This window comes from Zingiber officinale, chromosome 1B (assembly GCF_018446385.1).
Source record: "Zingiber officinale cultivar Zhangliang chromosome 1B, Zo_v1.1, whole genome shotgun sequence".
Lineage (NCBI taxonomy): Eukaryota > Viridiplantae > Streptophyta > Magnoliopsida > Zingiberales > Zingiberaceae > Zingiber > Zingiber officinale.
In genome coordinates, this window is record NC_055986.1 from 120,814,755 (window position 1) to 120,837,658 (window position 22,904).

The following is a 22,904-nucleotide window of genomic DNA, read 5'->3' on the forward strand; positions in this document are numbered from 1 at the left end:
TGTAGCAGAAAATACAAGAAACAACAACAACAATGCTAACACAAGGAATTTACTTGGTATCCACCTCAAGAAGAGGTGACTAATCCAAGGATCCACACACTCACGCACCATCCACTATGAAATCACTCCTTTACGATAACTACCGAAGGTGGAGAAGCCTTACAACACTCTCAATACAAGAAGAAAGCAAGGGAAGACAAATACAAAAAATATCTTACAAGATATGCAATAAAAACCCTAACCCTAACTTCTTCTTCTTGTTGTAGATCCGCCTCTTGACTTGGAAAGACCTCCAAGAACCTTCAAGATCTGGCGGTGAGAGCTCTGTGGAGAAGCTGTGGAATCGCTGTGGAGAAGAGATCGAAGCAGTACCGAAGACACGCTCACCAACGGCTTTATCTGCGCTAATGGTCGAATCCCAATTGTTTGGATTAATCTCAATCGATTGGGGAGGCTTTGGATCGATCGACCGATCGATCTAGAGCACCTCTATGCTCTCTGGAATTCACCTGGATCGATCAACTGATTGATCCAGGTCTTATCGTGCAACATCGCAGCTTCCAATCGATCAGCCGATCGATTGGAGGCTCTGAATCGATCGGTCGATCGATCCATAGCTGTTTTGTGCGATCGCAAGCTTCTCCCAATCGATCGGCCGATCGATTGGGAGGAGGCTTGTCGCGGAGACTCACCCAATCGATCAGCTGATCGATTGGGCATGAGCCAATCGATCGGCTGATCGATCCAGCTCATGGTTTTTGCCCAAATCCAATTCCAAGGTCCCCTAAACCAACATCCGGTCAATCCATGACCCACTTAAACTTCCTTCCACTAGATGTCCGGTCATCCTTGACCCATCTGGATTTCCTCTTGCCAAGTATCCGGTCAATCCTTTGACCTACTTGGACTTCTAAACATCAGGTGTCCGGTCAACCTTGACTCACCTAGATTTTTACATGTCTGGCTTCACTCACCAAGTCTTTCAATCTGCCTAGCTTCACTCACTAGGACTTCCCATCTGCCTGACTTCACTCACCAGGACTTTCACCTACCTTCAACCACTAGAATTTTCACCTGGCTTCACTCACCAGGATTTTTCCACTGTCCGACTTCACTCACCGGGACTTTCACCTGCCTAGCTTCACTCACCAGGATTTTCCAACTGCCTAGCTTCACTCACTAGGTCTTTCACTTAGCTTCACTCACCAGGATTTTTCTTTCTGCCTAGTTTCACTCACTAGGTCTTTCACCTGGCTTCACTCACCAGGATTTTTCTTTCTGCCTAGCTTCAACCACAAGGACTTCCCAGTCAAGTATCCGGTCAATCTTGACCTACTTGACTTTTCTTCAAACTCAGACTGGTCAAACCCTAACCAGAGGGGAATTGGTTCAGCAATCTCCCCAATCGGATGATTACACCTGTAATCTCCACGTATTATCTGTATTGTCAAATATCGAAACTCAAACATAGACACTTAAGCTTGAGCCAACTCAAGCTTAGTCAACCAGGTCAACGTTGACCTAGGGATATTGCACCAACAATCTCCCCCTTTTTTATGTTTGACAATACCTTTAAGTTAGGCTAATCTCATAGCCTCAACTTCCTTCATGCCAATGTATGAATGAGGGTTTTCTTCATTCTCCCCCTTTCCTAGAGGGCAAACTCCCTCTTTAGGTAATGAAGGCCTAACTTAACCACATATTGTCCCCCTATTGGCACACATCAAAAACTCTCTCCCTAAAGAGTCACTTACCGTTGTTCACAACTTCACTCGTTGTATTCAACACAATAATGAAAGTCTCATACCCTTCATTATCTTTTAATGCTCATCCTTGAGTACGAACACTTAAACAATGAAGATATTCACTCCTTATTGTATTCAAAATGCTCAACCTTGAGCATTTACGCTAAGGAAGGTTAACCACCTTCCAAGGTGTATGTAAAAATAGATTTTCATGTCCTTAAAGAGTAACTCCTCCTAAAGACATACACGTAACTTCTATCATTGCACCAACAATGACTTCGAATTCCTAAACATACAGGAAACCCAAATTTAGAAGTTTTGAGGTTCAAAAATTCAATATTGATACCAAACCTCAACCTAAACCTCTACTTAGTCTTCCTTAACCAATCCATCCTTGTTTTCATCATGAAAACTCCCCCTAAATGTATACAAATTGTGTTTTGAGGGGTAAGGAGGGGTTACCCCTCAAATCAGCATTTCAATCGATTGGAGTTGGGTCACAATCGATTGAACCCAACTGAATCGATCCACTGATCGATTCAGATTGCGTGGATCGATCGGTGGATCGATTCAGCGAGCTTCTGCTCGCGAGAAATACCTTCTCAATCGATCGCCCGATCGATTGAGTCACTCCAATCGATCGGGTGATCGATTGAAGCTCTGAAAATGCTGAAATTCACTTTCAATCAATTTCAGAAACTCCCCAAAAATTCTACAAAACTCTAAAAGTCATGAAAATTCATGTAGACATTCCTTAAGGCATATACTATCAAGAAAAAATAGTTTTCTATGAAAATACTTTCTATTTTTCAAAATTGACACAAACTTGAAAACATGTAAAAACTTTAGTGTTTTCTTCTAGTTTGTGTCTAACTTTTCAATGATGATTATTATTAAAAAAATAGTCTTCATCAAGGTTTTCTAAAAGCATTTTAAAATATTTTTCAAAACCAATATCCAACCATGTTCTTTGGGCTCAATACACATGACTTGTATATTAGCTTTCCCAATGATTGGAAAACACATAACTAGTGTTGTTTTGAGGAACTTAAAACTCAAAAGAATGCACTTAATCAACACCTTGAGTTTTGTTCATCACCCTAACATCTCACTTGTATCTAATTTGTATGAAACTACATACAAGTCACCTTATAATTCTTTAGTGAGATGTAAACTTTGGTTTTGCCCTAATCTAGAGATCATGCATATCTATCTAGACATTTTGAGGTTAGGAACATCCACCAAGGATGTTACTTGATAATGAATGTCATTTGTCCTTAGTTTGCACGGAATTAAAATAATGCATGATGTGTTATGGCATACATCAAAGATAAATAATTTTCAAAAGAAAATTTCCTATGACTACATGATGTATGTATGACATGACACGGTATTTTTGTGTTTTTCATAATAAGGCATGAGTGCAAGAATAAATATGATGTCATGACATATGATGGGCAAACACAAGCATGACAACTTAGCATAAATAAAATACCTAGAATGACTATCTAAGTATCCTTAAACCTTAGCTAACTTAAAGTTTAAACCTAGATTGCCCATTATTTCCCAAAAAAAAATGCCAAAACCCAATTTTGACATTTCCTTTACTTTTCATACATTGTGCCAATTTAAATTAAGCATATTCCTCAAATTTTGGCACAAATTACTCTTTTAAAGAGTAACAATTTAAAATAAGGCTTAGATTCACCTTTAACTTCATAATAAAATACCAAAATCCTAACTTGACATTTCTTTACGATTCTCCCACTTATGTTAATTTAATTTAAAATCAATTTTCTCAAATTATGGCACATTTTATTCATTTCAAGAGTAAATCATAATCCTTTTCATTTTCAAAGGGTAACAATAACCTTGAAAATGCTCTCTGAGTGTCAACTTCATCAAAGTTGGGTTAACTACCCTTCTAATCAGAGTTGACACTCTCTAACCCATCTAAGGCATTGGATGCTCCTTGAAAATGCTCCTAGAAACTCAAAACCTATTGGTGCTCCTTGGATGCTCTAGGTATTCACTAGGGATAATTTCCCTAGATACCTTCCTAGTGACCTTGTTAGGCTTCTTAGAGTCCTTGGTCATCTTTTCTAGGTCAACTCTAGGGATTTCTTCCCTTGTGACATTCTTTGTGACTTTCTTAAACTTCTTAGAAGTCTTAGTCACGTTTGTTGTTGCAAAAATACTTCTAAGGATAACTTTCCTTGTATTTTTGACTTGACCACTAGGCCTAGGGTTAGTTCCATAACTATATGGAACTTTATGGTAAGAACACGCATCCTTTTTGATTTTAGGTTTGTATCCTAAACCTCTATGACCCTTGGATGACCCTTGTTGTCATAAACCTAGATTTTGCTCATTTTACCCTTTTTGGATATTTTCCATCCTTTTTAGGGTCTTTTCTAATTTATCAAGTCTTGACCTTAAGACTTGATTTTCTCTCATTAAATCCTTAGTTTTTGATTTTTTATTTAATCCTTGAGCAATTTTATTTTTAGGCTTGTAACTAAAATCCTTAGAATTCTTGCCTAAATTTTTATCTACTTTCCTAGACCTAGGTGGGGTAGTTTTAGCATGAAGAGATACATGTTTTTCCTTAATGCTATCATGCTTCCTATTTTTATGGTAAATAGCATTAAAATGATATAAATTAGAACTAGCATGCTTTTTACCATTATTTAAAGGGGTAGGCTCAACAAATGATACCTTGCGTTTTACCTTGGAGGCTCCCCCTGGAGTTGTGCTTCCTCCTTGAGCCTTGATCGTTTTCTTCCCCTTGGGACATTGACTACAATAGTGTCCCTTTTGATTGCAAGAGAAACACACAATGTACTCCTTGCTCTTCTTTGTTCCGGGAGTAGTCTCTTTGAGCTTCTCCTTGCCCTTTAGTGCCACTTAGCTCTTCTTCTTGGCCAATTTTGGGCATTTGCTTTTGTAGTGCCCATGTCCCCTACACTCAAAACATATAATATGATTTTTATTCTTAATTGAACCATTTTTACCTTCATGTTAGGGATGACACTTGCTCCTCCATTTGATGTTTCTTGATTTTTGGAGGATGCAACATATTCTTCTCCATTTGACCCGGATGTAGAAGCTTCTCCTTCTTCTTGATCCGATGTCAACAAAGGTCTCTCCCCCTCAATCCTAGAGGTGGAGACTTCATCTTCTTCTTCATCCTCTTGTACATGAAACAAGGAATATGCTCCTTCCTTGCTCTTTTGGTTGCACTCCTTTGAGGATGAAGCTTCTAGGAATTCTTCTTCCGATATTGAGCACCTCTCAACCTCGGAGTCCTCTTCTTCTTCTTTTTGATCTTGATTCAATGAATCACCACTACAAGAAAAATAGGATTTTACAACACTTAAAAGACAACGTTTTTTTTTAAAAGCATTGTCTTTTTTTTTTTAACAACGCTTTTAGTAAAAAGCGTTGTCTATTTCATTATTTTCTTATTAATAGACAACGTTTTTTAAAAAATTATTGTCTATTAGTGATTTTTATGGGTCAAAGACAACGCTTCTTAAAAAGCGTTGTCTATTAGTATTTTTTTACAACGATTTTTAAAAAGCGTTGTCTATTGTCAAGCTCTCATCTAAATCTAGATTAATATAAATCGTTGGATCAAGTAAGGAGTAGAAAACCCCTAATTTCACTCGCCCACCTATCTTCCGATCAAATCCCTCCCGAACCCTTCTCCCAACTCCTCAAACACCCTAGTTCTCGTCTAAATCTCACGCCGTCCTTCTCCATCTAACTCCTCCTCTCAAGCGGCAGATCCCGGCGCTGAGGCGATCGACCACGACAGATCGATCCAACCGCACCTACCTCTTCCCCTCCATCCCCTCCCGCCCCTCCCGCCTCCGGGCTCTTCTTCTGCGCTCAGTCTCCGACCGATTCTTTTCCGCAGGGATGCCGCAGCTGGCGGGAGTTTAGGGCATGCGATTATTTTTCCGTGGTGTTGTTTGTTCCAGCTCTTAGATTTCCGGAACATGGCGCGGCCTTCAGGAACCGCCATCTCCCGGGCTCTTCTTCCCCCAATCGCCCTGGGGTTTCTTTCCAAGTCGGAGCTCCAAATGAAGGGATAAGGATACGCTGTAGTGGCCGGGAGCATGCTCTACTGCGCGTTCCCTTCTGCCGAGCATTTGCTGGTGCCAAAAATTCAATATTTTTTTATATATATAGAAGAAGATCGGTAGATAGCTGTTCTTGTTCTTTATCGGTCCATCTTTCTTGGAGGAAGATGAAGAAATTGCTGAAATTGTGACAAGCGAAGCTGTACGTACTATATTACTTTAGTTTCTCTGTTTCTGGATTCTCTACTTTTTTTTTTGGCTTTGCTCGATCATTCGCTCCAACATTATTTCTTTTTCCCTTGTTGAATCAGGTGGTACCAACCACAAAGATCAAGCTTTCTTCTTCTATTTGACAAGATCTTACTGGTTTTTGGTCTTTTGTAAGATCTGCTTCAGCTCTGTGCCATTTTATCAGGTTCCTGTTGTTTCACAATAATATATCCTTCATTTACTATCATTTGTGCTATTTTTTGTTGCTATACTTGGTATCTTGCAAAATCTTTTTGTCTTCTTTTTAGATGTTGATGATATGCCTTCAGCTCTGCCTTTTTTATGCTATGCATGCTTTGATCCAAGAATTTTTTGCAGAATAAATTGAGTTGTGGAATTAGGACTTTTTTGAATTAAGATCAAGCATCGACAAACATAGCAGAAAGCATAACTCTTAAGGAGAGACAAGGAATGAATACAACTAAGATCAAACGGAGAGTCGGTAAATATGAGCTGGGACGCACGATCGGGGAAGGAACATTTGCCAAGGTCAAGTTTGCAAGGAATATCGAAACTGGAGAACCCATTGCCATCAAGATTCTTGACAAGGAGAAAGTTCTCAAACACAAATTAGTCGAACATGTGGCTAAATTTTCCTGAAATTTTTTACTTCCTTATGCGCTAAGTTTGTTTTTTTTCTTTATAACATCTGCAAAACTATTTTGCAGTAACCTAATCCCAATGTGTGTGAATGGATGATGACATTGGAGCCTTTGTGCTGATTTCAGACAATTGAGTCCTGCATGTATAGGCAGATGCATTTGAAAACTTAAAATGCACTACTATTATCTTTTTTTTTCTGAATATTTTTGTTTCTTGCCACCATAGAAGTAGCTTTGTTAAGTCTTCCCCGATCGTCTCTTGACATATTTCAAGTTTACTAACAGTAAATTCTTTGTGCAGATCAAGCGAGAAGTAGCTACTATGAAGTTAATAAAGTATCCTAATGTTGTTCGCATCTATGAGGTCTAATTTGCTTTCAACCTTATTTCTAGTCTCACTATGTGGTAATTTTGGTAACACTATCCTAGTTGAAAGAGTGGCATTGTGATGCTTTCCTTGTCCCTCGTGATGTCTATTTCACAATTCATTTTAGTTATCATCTAGTGACATGGTACTGTAGTTTGGTCGGTAATCATCAACTAGAGTCTTGCGGTCCATGCATTAATCTCTCAATTGATTCACACTTACAAGAACTAGGCAATAAACACACACACACATAAATGCAGGAATAAGCACTTTCTGTCAATTTCTTCTTCGAGAAATGTTCATTCGCTTAGCTGATTAATGTTTTTCCCTATTCCAGGTGATGGGAAGCAAATCTAAGATTTTCATTATACTAGAATTTGCTACAGGGGGAGAGCTTTTCGACAAAATAGTAAGTGCAAATTTTGATGCATCAATTTCCTTATGACAATTTTCTTCTCTAGAAAGAACATACATGCTCAAGCCATAGGGAATATACTGTTGTCTCATAACGCGAATTGATAAAGAGTATATACTACCGACACCAATGAATTCAAACATAGGACCTTTTTGAGATCATGTTCAAACTTATTAGCTTAAAACTTATCTCAAAACTTTGATTTTTCTTAAAAACTCAAATTATCACCATTCATATACTTCTCACTCTAGTCTGATATATCATGTAGGTAAACCATGGTCGTATGAGGGAAGATGAAGCACGAAGATATTTCCAACAACTTATCAATGTGGTTGATTACTACCATAGCAGGGGAGTTTACCATCGCGATTTGAAAGTAGACTAACCACACACATCCTTATGACGATGAATTATTCAAGTCTTTGAGCAATATTAATTATGTTAAATGCATTTCTGTAGCCATAAAATTTACTACTCGATGCTTATGGTAACCTGAAAGTTTCAGACTTCGGATTAAGAGCATTATCACAGCAAGTCAGGGTAAACTTCATTTTGATCAGTGGATAATTTCTTAATATTTTGGTCTTGTGGAGTCATCCTATTTGTGTTGCTTGCAGGTTACTTTCCCTTTGAGGATTCTAATATTATCACCTTGTACAAGAAAAGTCACTAAAGTCATGTCTGTATGCTAAATGCACAATATTACACAACTCTGTTGTCTAAGTAGTTGTATGTATTTATAATTCTCATAAATTTAGAGGAACTGATTCTTCAACCCATTCTCATAAAGAACTGATTCTCATATTTCTGCAGTTTGAAGAAACGTTGCATTTCTGCAACAATGGTGCTTTTTGCAAGAAAGCGTTTGTAGAGAAGAAAGTGTTTCATTTCTGCAAACTTTCTTTCTGCAGTTTGAAGAAACGTTATATTTCTGCAAGCTTTCTTTCTTTCTTTTTGCAAGCATTTCATTTCTGAGTAATGAGTTTTGGTTCATTTATAGAAAATAACTAGTAGAAGTAATTTTTTGGTTCAAACTATTGACTGTAATTTTTTGTTTATATTTTAGGCCAACTGTTCAATCTGTTCAAAGCTCATAAAGATCCTAGACAAAATCCAATTGCTTATTCCTATAATAGATTGAGAAAGACAAGCTACTTCTTCAGTATTGTGGTAGTAATTACTGTACTGTTTTGTCCCATTCTCAATCCGATAATAATTTTTGAGTGTAGCTAGTAGAAGTAAACAGATTATTGGCTTCGAGGTCGGTTAGTTATTTTGTACTCTTTTGTTTTATTTGTGAATATCACTATCTACTTTAAAACAGAATTAGTGTTAATTTTGATATTTACTAGCTTCTCATGTAATTAAATACTAATATTACTTCAATGTCAGAATTCTATTATTTTAGTATGAGTTTGAAATCATTAGCTGAGTTGATTATATGTAAAATTCGAATCTAGACATGATAAAAGAAAAATAATAGTTTCGTAAATATAAAAATAATGATTTTTAAATATTTTTTTATTTTTTTTCTTTAAACCGACAACGCTTTTAAAGCGTTGCAAAAAGTGTTGTCTTTGTAAAAAAAATAACAACGCTTTTAAAGCGTTGTAATAGTGTTGCAAAAGCATTGTCTTCGCTACAAACGACAACGCTTTAAAAGCATTGTCGTTGAGCAGACTTTTAACAACAGTGCCTTTAACAACGCTTTTTCGGGCACAAAGACAATGCTTTAAAAGTGTTGTCTATTAGCTTTTTTCTTGTAGTGCACCCTCATTTGATTCTTCTTGGATTGGTACAGTGGAGGGGAACTCATGAATTGTTGTCAATTTACTTCAAAGCTCCTTGGCATCCTTGAATTCTCCAGTTTACTCCAAAATGTGGCTAGGTAATAGATTGACCAAAAGCTTGGTCACTTTATCATTTGCCTCGCTCCTTTGAATTTGTTCTTGGCTCCATTTACTTCTCTTGAGAATTTTGCCCTTTGAACTTGTTGGAGCTTCGAAGCCTTCCATGAGAGCAAACCATTGCTCTATCTCCACCATCAAGAAATTTTCGATCCTTGATTTCCAAAGATCGAAACTCATTATTGTGAACGGTGGAGACACCCTTGTATCGAATCCAAGTCCATCTTGGAATTCCATTTGAAGTTGAGCTTCTTGAATGAAGTCTTCGACTTGTAGAATTGCTCCAACTTCTTCACCCTCTAGCTTTTTGCCCTTTCTGGCGATGATTCCGGTGAAGAGCAACCTAGCTCTGATACCACTTGTTGGGACCAAAATGTAGCTAGAAGGGGGGGTGAATAGCTCTTCGCGATCTTGTACTCTTCGTTGCTTTGTTTCTTCGATGATGTACAGCGGAAAATACAAGAAACAACAACTACAATGCTAACACAAGGGATTTACTTGGTATCCACCTCAAGAAGAGGTGACTAATCCAAGGATCCACACACTCACGCACCCTCCACTATGAAATCACTCCTTTACGGTAACTACCAAAGGTGGAGAAGCCTTACAACACTCTCAATACAAGAAGAAAGCAAGGGAAGACAAATACAAGAAATATCTTACAAGATATGCAATGAAAACCATAACCCTAGCTTCTTCTTCTTGCTGTAGATCCGCCTCTTCACTTGGAAATGCCTCTAAGAACCTTCAAGATCTGACGGTGAGAGCTCTATAGAGAAGCTATGGAATCGCTGTGGAGAAGAGATCGAAGCAGTACCGAAGACATGCTCACCAACGGCTTTATCTGCGCCAACGGTCGAATCCCAATCGATTAGATTGCTCCCAATCGATTGGGGAGGCTTTAGATCGATCGGCCGATCGATCCAGAGCGCCTCTGTGCTCTCTGGAATTCACTTGGATCGATCGGCTGATCGATGCAGGTCTTATCGTGCAACATCGTAGCTTCCAATCGATCGGTCGATCGATTGGAGGCTCTGAATCGATCGGTCGATCGATCCAGAGCTGTTTTGTGTGATCGCAAGCTTCTCTCAATCGATCGACCGATCGATTGGGAGGGGGCTTGTCGCGGAGACTCACCCAATCGATCAGCTTATCGATTGGGCATGAGCCAATCGATCGGTTGATCGATCCAGCTCATGATTTTTGCCCAAAACCAAGTCCCCTAAACTAACATTCGGTCAATCCATGACCCACTTGAACTTCCTTCCACTAGATGTCCGGTCATCCTTGACCCATCTGGATTTCCTCTTGCCAAGTATCCGGTCAATCCTTTGACCTACTTGGACTTCCAAACACTAGGTGTCCGGTCAACCTTGGCCCACCTAGATTTCCACATGTCTGGCTTCACTCACCAGGTCTTTCAATCTGCCTAGCTTCACTCATTAGAACTTCCCATCTGCCTGGCGTCACTCACCAGGACTTTCACCTACCTTCAACCACTAGAATTTTCACCTGGCTTCACTCACTAGGATTTTTTCACAGTCCGACTTCACTCACCAGGACTTTCACCTGCTTGGCTTCACTCACCAAGACTTTCCAACTGCCTAGCTTCACTCACTAGGTCTTTCACCTGGCTTCACTCACTAGGATTTTTCTTTCTACCTAACTTCACTCACTAGGTCTTTCACCTGGCTTCACTCACCAGGATTTTTCTTTCTGTCTAGCTTCAACCACTAGGACTTCCCAGTCAAGTATCCGGTCAATCTTGACCTACTTGACTCTTCTTCAAACTCAGACTAGTCAAACCCTAACCAGAGGAGAATTGCTCCAGCAATCTCCCCAATCGGATGATTACACCTATAATCTCCATGTATTATCTGTATTATCAAACATCGAAACTCAAACATAGAGACTCAAGCTTAGTCAACCAGGTCAACCTTGACCTAGGGATATTGCACCAACATGAAAGGGGGAGGAAGCTTATTGGAAGATCGCCGGAGAGAGAAAAGAAACGAAATGTAGCTATAGAACTCAAAGACGAGGGTGCGCAAAGGAAGAAGGCGACGCACACGAGGTTTATAAACCTTACAACCGATCGACCTAAGCTGTCCGATCTAGGGGTGTGAAAACATAGGGGAAAATCCAGCCGTTGAATTCGAAAAGGCATCTATTATGTCGTCAGTAGATATCTCCCTGTCACGTCAAACGTACGGCGGCAGAAAGAGGGACACATGACGCTCATCCACCGGGTAGCATTAATGAGGCTTAATTAAAAAGCATGGCCACGTGCCCGGCCATAATGATCAGGAATTTACACGGTCTTTGAGAAATTTGGATGACGTCAGAGTGCTCGGCCAAGGAGCGTGGGAAAGGAATTCTTTCACCAAGTGTTGTCGCTCATCACCCGAGCGGCACGAGAATGTGATTATCACATAGTTGAACGGCCTTAACACAGTCGCTCCGAAGGAATTAGGCCGAGTGGTGTTTATATATATCCAGTCGGGTCTTGTGAGGCCGAACGGCAAAAGTGTATAAGTCATCGAAGACTACTGGTCCAGTCAGTCGGACTTGCAGTCTCCTTCGACTAGACTTGAGGGGGAGGCTTGTGATGCGGTGATGAAGGGAAGCCTATCTAGCACGAGATCAATTTCCGGTGTGGAGGTCAAAGTCAAGGTGGTCAACGCCCGGATGTCAAAGGGTCAAATGAAAGACAATTACAATTGTCGGTCGGGCGGTTAGGCCCCAACCAGAACGATAAGTGTCTGAGCTGACCCCCACTCAGGCTCAGGATGATGCGCAAGACAGCCAACGCTTGATACGGAGTGGCAGGACCTCGTACGGGACCTGGCCAAGGGTGCAATGGAGCCTCGGTCGAGCGGCTACCCCACTCGGCCAAGCAACGGGACCTGGCCATGGACGGAGCGGAGTTCCAGCCGAGCGGCTACCCCGCTGGGCCAAACAGCGAGACCACTGTAGTATCTCTCGACATCTTTTGGGAGATAATGTTGCTGACACGAGACATGATCGACAGGTGGATCGTACGACCGAAGCTTTTACTGTCGCATCAGGGATATGCATGCCCTGTTAAGGTGTGGTGTCAGGGGTACTTTCCTGATAAGGCCCTTTCATGAAACATATGGTAGATCCTGTCCATGCCTTGAAAGCGTACACGCTACCCATCAGGGTTCTATATAAAGAAGGTCCTTCACCGACAGAGGTAGAAATTATTCTTGAATTCCACTATTACTACTGTTGTTCTATTTCTTCATATTTTTCGATGACTGACTTAAGCGTCAAAGGGTCAACATCAAAATCCCTTTTCTGATCCGGTATTGACACTATTTATTTTACAGAGTAGAACGACGCCCATATCTAATCAGTGAAACCGTTACCTTTTAATTTTTTAATTTCACCATTTCGAATAGGATCACTAACTAAAAGACATTAACACACATAAATTTTATTCATATTGATCAGCATCTTAGCAGGAGCAGAGACTATTCCGATGTCACGAATGTGACTAATCCAAGCAAAAACGGATTGTTCAGTACCTTGCCGCTGTCGTGGCCACACGTATCGCCGCCAGAGCGAATCACTACTACGCTGTGCTAGATATCGGTCCAAGATTTTAAGTTCGTAGAATTGCTGATTAAGACTTCCAAACTAATTTCATTCCTTCAGCTGATTTTATCTTTACTTTTTCCTTAAACTTTCATTAATTTAGTTACCTGATGGTGGGAAAATTGAGAATCCCAATCCCTCTGAAACGCTATCTTGAGTATTTATTTATTGTCCCTGAAATATACAGTTGGCTAAAACACAATAGTAAATATATAATTGGCTAACGTATGATAATATTATCATAGTTAATAACTAATTTTAATTTAATTGCTCAAGGCCAGTAATCCATGATTTATCTTTTTCCGTATTAACCTAATGACATGCTAACAAATGTGTTAAGAATGAGCAAACCACCTTTACCACCTTGAGAATTTATTTATTTATTTATTCTACAATTGACTATTTAATTTTTAGAAGTAAACTCTTAATGCATTGGTTCACTGCTTTATCTTAAATTCCATCAAAATAGACATCCAATGGCAATGAGACTTGGACAATGTCATAGATTATATATTTACAAAAAAGATGCATTTAGAACATTTATAATTAAGAAGGCAATAATGGGTTTGATACAATCGATTAGAGATGTCTGAAAATTTGGGATCAGCCTAGAACCCTGATGATGAATGGTAAAAGAACAGGAACTTTTCCCCCTGCATGCGATATTCTTCACATCCTTGAGGAATAAAATAAAAAGGCAAGAAAAGCAACAATTAACACAGCAGTAGATGCTAATAGCCCAAAACATATTTACAAGAAGGGTATACTCTGTTATTATGATTTATGGTTCCTTCATGAGCTGAGTTCCTGAGAAACTTGGCCCCGCCATCTGCATGGAGTTAATAGAATTTTACTAAAAACAAAGGATTCTGGACTGGAGGAATAATCAGAGCATCGTGCCAGTTTACCTTGTGAGAAGAAACCTTGCTAGCGGGCTTAAGCTGGGGGTCTCAAGCAGTGATGAGTTAAGTTGTTTCTTCCTATCAATGAAATCCTGGGAAGACTGCTCCGGAAACATACTGACAGCTAAGTCATGAAGTCGCTTGAGTGACGGCTCCTTAGAACTGCATGTAGAGGTTGAATAGGTTCATTGTACAGAGCAGATCCCATAGCTAGTACGATAATTGTACTTGGTAAATGAGGTCAAAAGGGAGATACCTCTCTACTCGTCTAAGAATCTTAATAACTAAAGTTTCACAAGAGCCAGGTAATTCGTGTTCCAAATCCATCAGCGACTCCATTACTTTTGCAACTGCTGTTGCTTGAGACATATCACCAGTAGCCTACAAGATATGAACAACACAAATAGAATTTGCTGATCAAGTTCGGATGTGGAAAACAGTCTTTTACTCAGTATAGAAAAATGTAGTTCCACGAAAACAAAAAACTAGACAAACTGGTTTGTGTTCACATCAGAATACAAATAAACTAGTCTTGGATAACTAAATAAATCCCTACACAGTACTCCTAATTCTGTATTGCAAAAAATATTTATATAACAGCCATACAACAAAATAGTCAAGCAGAATAATCGAATGGATTTTGACAAACTTGCTGCACGCACTAGTTATCTTCATTAGTATGTAACAATCTCTAAATCAACATCAAAAAGGTAAGTTGCTGCCAAATGATCGAGCATTCATATATAATAATAATAAATACAAATATATCTCAAAAGCACACCTCCTTTAGGGAAGGAATAATCAATAATGACAATGCAGGAGAAGCTGCCGAAACAGATCTGGTTTGAGATAGCTCAGTGCCTGACTGACGTGGCTTGTTCAGTACCTTCTGTAGGCCCTCACAATCATTTCTGGATTAAAAAAGGGCTACTCTTATCTGAAAAATCTAACAGCCACCATCATTGCGTTTAAAATTAGAGAAATTTAGTACCTAGAGGATTCTGATGCATTTGTCGTCTCAGTCAACTTGTGCTCAAGGGAATCCTTAACTTGTCTGTTCACCATAGGCCTTTCCCTGGCAATTCCTTTTCTTGCTCCTGCTTGTAGTGCAGCTCTCGCCTAAAGTGTTCCAGTATACATTCAGACAAGCATTAGCAAAAGAGTACAACCGAAGTCCATGAACACATCAGTCATACTATAAACAACCTCTGCAAGGTTTGTAGCACTATCTTCATTGGAGATACTTGATAACTTGTCTTGCGTCCGTAGCCTTGACTTTGATGAACGAGTAACAGCTTCATCACTTTTGCCATGAACTACTGTGCCACTAATTGACATATCTCCAGAAGTGGTGTATCTACTAAGAGGCTATCATACAGGAAAGATCGCAATTGCTTAAGGAACCAATTGGGCGTCCATGAATCACCATGAATGCCTTTAATCATTCAAAACTAATCTTTTATCTTACCTTTACATTTGAATCAAATGCAGCCTGTTTCAAAATTTCTTTTTGAGAGCGTATAACAATGGTACCTGATCCATTTTCATCCTGAAAATCAAACAAATATCATAAGATGTTGAATGTCGTGTTTACTTTAGATCAGATCCTTGGGTTTAGATTATAGTAATAATTTGTGAATCAGAATAACAAAGTTACAGAACCCACTTCTTCAAAAGAATCTTCTAATTCTTTAGCATCTTTGGCACGATCTGCTTCCTTCTGCAATGAGAATCTTGATGCAGAATCATCAGACGAACCTTCCGATTCAGATGACACCTTGTATTCTCTACTAGACTTGTTTGTTTTGTTAGGACCATAAATGGCATCAGACTTTCTGTCTCTTGTATAATCAACTGGCGGCAATCTTACAGAACTTCGGACTGTCCCTGTTCCCTGTGAACCATCCATTGGTCTTGGTATCCGTGCAGTACCTGTACCTTGTGATGCTTGGCTAATTGGCTTTTCGATGCTGTGTACAGTTCCTGTACCCATGCCATCCATGCCACTGTCCAAGATAGCATTATTCTGGAATTTGCTTCGACTATGGTGAGCAAAGTAAGACGAAGAAGGATCCCCAAAGGATATGCAACTGACACAACAATCAGGAAGAATTTACCTTGAATAAGCATCCTTAAATACCTTCATGGTTCTTGCTCCATCATCATACATTTTCGTTTGATTTTGGGCTTCCGTGTCTTCTTTTGTAGGAAACTTTGGCCTCTCTCTGTTGTAGAATGCAAACCACGAGCTCATTAAAGTTGTCCTCCACTAAGGAGAACTATTTGTCGAGCAAGCCAACTAAATAACACTTTTTGCATAAAATAATTGTAATTGAAGTTTCAAAGTACAACTTGCACTGTTGCAAATACCTTATTCTCTCCAAAAGTCTTGGACTTTTTCTGGCATTTCTGATGAAGCGATGCCTGAGAAGTTGCTTCGCACTAGACCTCTGAAGATGCTAATCATTTTAGTTTCAAGTTTCAACATCATAGACCCAACAGGTGCATATACAAGTACAACCCTTTTTTATAGTAGGTACAGCTAAGAAAATTTTCTGAATTAGAAGGTTAAAGAAGGCATTAAAAAAAGGAGGGAAAATCAAATACAATGTAGTCAGAGTAAAGGATAAAAGATAAAAAAAGAGTAAAAGAAAATACATTGTAAAACAATTAAGCCATGCGAAAAGAAATATTTCCCAAATTCAAAACTGTGTAAATGTTAGATCGGGTCTTTTGCAGAAAACGAGGCTTGATTCATTCTCTTAATAACATTGACATTTATAGAAAGAGCAGAGCAACAGATAGCAGCAATATAAAAAAACAATATAAATGGGAATAAGTCTACAGTAGAAATAACATGCTTCTAATTTGTTGGTTAAAAGACAGAAAAGTTCCTCTTATTAGCACAAAACTTGCACAGAAGGAATGCCATGTTCAGTTGGCATGCAAAGGGCAATGATTAAGTGCTTTGGTAGCTGGAACTAAACAAGGCTAATGCATTTGAAAAAATTATACACCTTACCTTCTATAGATTTTAAGCAAATGAAAAACACAATTATGCCTTTTCTCTTTTCCTGCGTAATCAATAATGATAAAAATATCACTGGTCTTGGAAAAACTTACCTCAGCAGGATTCTTTTTTAGACACAATGATACAAATTCTTTCATAGGTTGAGAGAAATGCTCATCAAGCTGCATCAATCAGAAAAGCATATTTACCAAACACAGGCTTTTTTCATCATTAGTGAAAAACAACTTTATATCTGATAGTAAAATGGGGTGTTAAAATGACATTTTTCATAAATAACAAACACAAAGACCTGAGGAGGATTGTCTCGTGGTATAATGAAAAGAACCCTCACGGGATGCATATCAGCCAAAGGAGGTTCCCCTTTTGCCATTTCTACAGCAGTAATACCTAAAGACCAAATATCTGCCTGCATCAGCAATGAGATGTATCAAGAGAAATTACTAGAATTAAAGCATTTGGAAAACAACATTTTTCAATGTACCTTTTCATTGTATCCTTCAGAATTCTGAATGACCTCAGGAGCCATCCAAAATGGAGTTCCAACAAATGTCTGAAACAGTCAAAAACAAAAAAATGGTATGTTCATTTGGAAATAAGAAATTTACTTGGATATTAAACAAAATAGGGCAATAATAACTGCAAATAACAACAACAGCAACAACAAGCTATGCATCCTGAAGCAATAAGAAATGCAAGGACAACAGCAATGACAAAAAGCCAATAACTCATATTTGCAAACTATTTTGGTTGCCTATATGAATCTTATGTAGTTATATAAGGCTACACCAGTATTAATGTCCAAGTCATTTTAATGGCTTTCAATTTATATTAAGTAGAGTTTTCTTTTGTATTCCTTCTCACCACACACTTTCAACTCTATCTAATTCTATTTGTCGTCTAACTATGATATCTCTTGGTTGTTCATGAACTCGTACTCATCGTCTTAACCTATATCCTTGGAGTGACATCTAACTATATACAAATATAACATTTTTATTTTATTTTTCCTCTAAGTTCATACATAGATCCTTTGAATTCTTTGTTAATTGCCAAATATTATAAACCATAAAACATGACTCAATGTTCTATACGCTTATAAAAATTTTCTTTTAGCCTAAAAGTGGCAAATGGCATAATTAGATAAAACTATATTAGTCCTACTAGTGTTTATAAAATGATGTCTTCAATCTCTCAAATATCTTGTAGAAAAACATCAGGAAAATAAGAACTGCTGAAAATATAAATGATCAATTTAAGTCAACTTTAGCCGTCGGTATTTGCCTCCTATGAGTATTGGTATTTGATATGCATCCCCATTCCCCAGTTTATTCAGCGAACAAGCAGATTTTGCACCAATCTATCTTTGAAGGAGAGTGATAACAACATAAATATATTGATTAATCATTTTACTTACAACTTGAGCATTTTGGACATTGGAAATCTAATCAACTTTAACAAAAATTAAGCATTGCAAAAGAAATTGTCCAGGAAGCATGAGCATATAAGCATTGTCATATGATCCAAAGGGTAGTTTTCATTCAACATGCAGCAAGGTTAAAAGGTAATACAAGAAAAAAGGCCTAAATGCACTTTTGTTCAGAAGCAAAATCCTAGCTACAAATGCTTTAATGACCGTCAACTTTGTACCTTCCTTCTTGATATTGTTTTTGTCAATTCTGCAGAAACACCAAAATCTGCAACCTACAACAAAGACAGACACATTGTGTAACTGCATCAAGCAGCTTAGGTTGTCTCCAACAGTTACAAATGCACCAAAGAATCTGTAGTATTTCCATACTTTCACATCTCCTTTTTCAGAAAGCAAAATGTTTGCAGCTGCAAAATAAATAAATGAGCTGTATGTTAAATGCAGCTTGGAAGCTAATAAAACGTGAAAAATACAAAAAAGAATCATATGGTAAGCTAACAGATATCAGCACTGACACGCATCTCCTGGGACCAGATTGCTAAGTCAAAAGTACAACCTTTTAAATCCCGGTGAATCTTTCCTTCATTGTGCAGATACTCAATTGCATGCAACAAGTCACGTAGAATACATGCAATAGACATTTCATCCAGAGGGGGGCCAGATTGGAGCTACAAAACACGAGTATTATGATGAAATACCAAGGTTGTGCAACCAATATTCTCAAATTTGTCAGAACTTTACACAACTGTATATCACAGAAAATTTAGAAAAACACTCAGTTATACTTTATATATAAGCACTAATCAAAACGAACAAATCAAGTACAACTTTACTAAATTAGAGCTTAAAAATATGGGCATAGGAAAATATATATCTATTACAACAATCAAGTCTTTCCCCACTGATGGGGTCGGCTATATGAATCCTCCTTTTACGCCATTAGAATCTATGCCCTACTATATCATCATCTATATTAAATAACTTTTATCTTATTTTATTGTTACTAACCAAGTTTTTTTGGTCAACCTCTTCCTGGTTTGATGTGCATATTTGTCATAGTTCCATATCGCTAACTGGAACATTTATTGGTCGTCTAAGTACATGTTCATACCATCTTAGACGTGTCTCTTGGAGTTTTCCCTTAATAGATACAACCCTAACTTTCGCTCTAATGTTTTCATTTCTTATCCTATTCATCCTCGTATGTCCACACATCCACTTTAACATCCTCATCTCTGCAACTCTCATTTTTTGCTCATATGCTCGAGTCATAGCCCAACATTCAGCTCCACATAACATAGGAGGTTTAACTGCCGTTTTATAGAATTTCCTTTTAGGTTTTAGAGGTACTTTACGATCACATAGAATACCTGATGCTCTCCTCCATTTTAATCATCTTACTTGTATTCTATGTAAGACATCTCTCTCAATCCCTCTATCATTTTGCAAAAATGATCCTAAATACTTAAAGCTCTGATAACTCGTTATTTCCTACATTAACAATTGTCTCATTACATCTAATATTGCTAAACTTAAATTTTACTATATTAAGCCTTTAACATTTTCCTTTCGGTTATATGGAAAACAAGTATCTATTATTATTAAAAAAAGCATGACATGAAATTCAACCTAATCAAATGTTTTTTCACAAGAAAAACAAAAAAGTCACACATATGGATGGTGTCATAAAAAAGAGTAAACTTTAGTGTTTAACTCACTAGATCAGCAACAGAACCACCAGCCATGTACTCCATCACAATCCACAATTTGGTTTGATAGAGATGGGATCCATAATAATCAGTAATGTATGGAGATCTACATTGTGATAAAACTGCTATTTCCTGTAAAATAAATAAATAATAAAAGAAGACTTCCATCAAGAAATTATGAATAATATTCAGGGAAAAGGCAATTCTACATTAACTAACCTTCTGAATGTCTTCGACATCATCCTCGCTATAAATGTAATATTGCAAGAAAGAAAAAAATGTAAAAAAATAAATGTTAAAACAATCATAAAGTAAACATTTGATAAATGAGAAATAAATGCAATGGTGTTTGATGCAAGAAATGGAGCAAACATAAATTTTACAATCCAGCTGTAGGATGCACAATGTATCCAACCTACAATTTGGATAAAGAATTGAAACATCTCAAAGAGCTAAGATAGTCAATCAGTAATTAGCAAGGGTAGCATACATGTGAACTTCATGCTAATTATCCCAAGTCTATGCAAGTTTTTGAACCATAAGTACTAAAAATGGCCAGTGTTAGTATGAGTATTTTGTGCATTTTTTTTCATTAACTATAAAGAAGAATTAGACAATAAAATACTTTGAGGATTAAGAGTTTCATGTAACATGGTAAGCAAGGACATACGCTTCTTCCAAATCTATAACTTTGATTGCAACCTCCTTATTCAGCTCTGTGTCATACCTGCATGAGAGATAGTTTGTTCAGGACTCATGGACCTATTAATTCCAGAAATCATCATGATGCAGACCAGCATACAGTTCAGCAAGGTTCACACATGCAAGTGGATTGAGATGCTCTAAAGATTATAAAGGTAGAATATGGCAGGGAGAACATTAAACATACTTTGGAAAGGTAACTGATAACTTGAGTTCACAACACGACAAGAAATTTAAAGAACTCCTCACAAGCATATGCATTGCTGACAAACCAACAAATAGGAAGCAAGGCTAAGTACTATAAATGTTTAAGGCACTCTAAATTGGGCTCTAGAAGCTACATTAGTAACTACTAATAAAGAAATACAAACATGGGTACACAATATGGAAATCACTTGTCATGATTAAGATGAGCATCCAACAATCATAGTTTCCTGAAGAACCAAAGAATCTTTTCACTTTGGGACAACCAAAAATGTTAAAATAGAATGCTCATATAGCTAAGTGAGGTTATACTTTTATCTCAGAACAACGTTTTGCAAGAGAAGCAAATCACAAATCTTTGAAAAGTCTTATAATCCCATCAAGGTTATTCCTTGAATTTCATCCTTCTGCAAACAATCAAATACAAGATGGATCATATCTCTCCACATCCTATATAATGTGTTCATTTTTGTGTTGGCATTTCTCAATTCTCACATACCTAATACAACTGCCTAGTCCACGGAAGTTATGATAAGACCTTGAAGAAAAAAATATCAATTACACATCGTGCCAGAGAATGCAAATTTAGTCTGAAGAAATATTCTATACAAGAGAGAAATTTTGCAATAGCAATCCGTCTTACACCAAACCACTGCAAACAAGAGTCACCTAAAAGGCAGACCTTCTATTGCTAAGCCATTGTTTTCCAAAATACAAGAGAGATTCTAGATGCATTTATAGGAAAATTTTAAATGATAGCTAGGGTGGGAGTACTTAAAAAAGGCAGCATGGTGCACACCGCCAAGGCTGGGTAATAGGGAAGAGTCTATTATACGCAGTTTTATCCTTCTTTGCAAGAGGTTGTTTCCGAGACTCGAACTCATGACCTCCAAGTCATACAACAACAACCAAGGCTCCCTTTTAGCTGGGTGGAAGTACTTCTTGTTGGAAAATAATTTTCCAGTTCTAGACTAGAAAAGCATTCTTATGAATTCTAATTTTGGTCCTCCTTATGGTGGGATTTAAGTAATGTGAATGAAAAAAAATAGAGAATTAGAAATTAATTCCTTGTTTTTTGAAACATAGGTTAGATATAATTCTGAATCATGTTAGAAATAATTAGTCTCATGATTTTCCGATAATTCTCACACACACAATGGGAACAATTTTAGTTGGATTTTAAAAGATCAATATTTTAGAATAAAATTTCAATCTTCAATTTTTCATGTTCATCAGACACAAGAATCTGGTACAATATTAGAAATAAAATTTCAGTTACATAAACGTTGTGGTTCCAAACAATCTGCGAAGAAACAGAATGAGATTTGTTCGGTGTGTGAATTTCATATAGTTAAGACGAATATGGTCCTCACCCTTTAAAGACGTCGCCGAAGGATCCCCTGCCAACGAGCTCCAGAGAGGCGAATCGAGTCTGCACGGCCGCAGCCAAGGCAGCGGGGTCCGACATCTCGGGTTCCGAAAGACGACACGATTAGACCCTGCTTCTCCCTACCAGAAATCCAAGTTTTAGGAAACCCTAGACCACCTGCTTCGATTCGCGCCAGCCACGGCAATAGTAGGATCCGAGCTTTGGGCGAAATCCAGGGAAGATTGGAAGATAGAACGAATCCGGGAAGGTATCGCAGAAGGCAAAATTGGGAGTGGAGCAATGCGATCGATAAAGGAGGGAAACGAGAGAGAGAGAGAAGGAGACCAACGATCCTTTGAACAAATGGCTATTTCTCGACTGTGTTCTGTGCCGAGCATGCTTTCTACGTCCCTGGTCCAGAAGATTAACAAAAACAAAACAAAACAAATAATGCTTTCGAATTTAATCCTATCGAATTTGAAACGCAATTGATAAAAGAGCATCGTTAGGAAACATCGAAAATAATAATTAAGGGCATATTTA

At 37.9% G+C, this 22,904-nt stretch overlaps 1 protein-coding gene and 1 pseudogene across 3 annotated transcripts; one reads left to right on the top strand and one right to left on the bottom strand.

The window, feature by feature from the left end:
• The first annotated feature begins 6,129 nt into the window (after nt 1–6,129).
• Nucleotides 6,130–8,160, top strand: LOC122041519 (annotated as a pseudogene).
• A 5,381-nt stretch (nt 8,161–13,541) lies between these two features.
• Nucleotides 13,542–22,810, bottom strand: LOC121975825 (serine/threonine-protein kinase 3/4-like). 3 transcript variants are annotated; one of them, XM_042527714.1, is made up of 21 exons: nt 22,366–22,810; nt 20,757–20,813; nt 20,306–20,333; nt 20,096–20,218; nt 18,934–19,045; nt 18,747–18,784; nt 18,596–18,649; nt 17,430–17,498; nt 17,238–17,354; nt 17,041–17,109; nt 16,288–16,367; nt 16,035–16,142; nt 15,584–15,959; nt 15,386–15,466; nt 15,124–15,285; nt 14,909–15,036; nt 14,699–14,828; nt 14,174–14,298; nt 13,924–14,079; nt 13,783–13,844; nt 13,542–13,691 (listed from the first exon to the last, which is right to left on the bottom strand). In XM_042527714.1, the coding sequence occupies exons 1-20, from the start codon at nt 22,458–22,460 to the stop codon at nt 13,808–13,810; spliced, it is 2,145 nt and encodes a 714-aa protein (XP_042383648.1). In that variant the 5' UTR covers nt 22,461–22,810; the 3' UTR covers nt 13,542–13,691; nt 13,783–13,807. The 3 variants fall into 3 exon arrangements, with proteins under 3 accessions (XP_042383648.1, XP_042383649.1, XP_042383644.1); XM_042527715.1 differs by having other exon boundaries at nt 13,542–13,844; nt 15,584–15,923; XM_042527710.1 differs by having other exon boundaries at nt 13,542–13,844.
• Nucleotides 22,811–22,904: the final 94 nt, after the last annotated feature.

Coding starts and splice junctions, on each gene's coding strand:
- LOC121975825 (XM_042527714.1), bottom strand. CDS start 22,460: ATGTCGGACCCCGCTGCCTTGGCTGCGGCCGTGCAGACTCGATTCGCC. Junction 20,219..20,305: donor ATGTCGAAGACATTCAGAAG/GTTAGTTAATGT, acceptor TTTATTTTACAG/GAAATAGCAGTTTTATCACA. Junction 18,785..18,933: donor GATTCACCGGGATTTAAAAG/GTTGTACTTTTG, acceptor TTTATTTTGCAG/CTGCAAACATTTTGCTTTCT.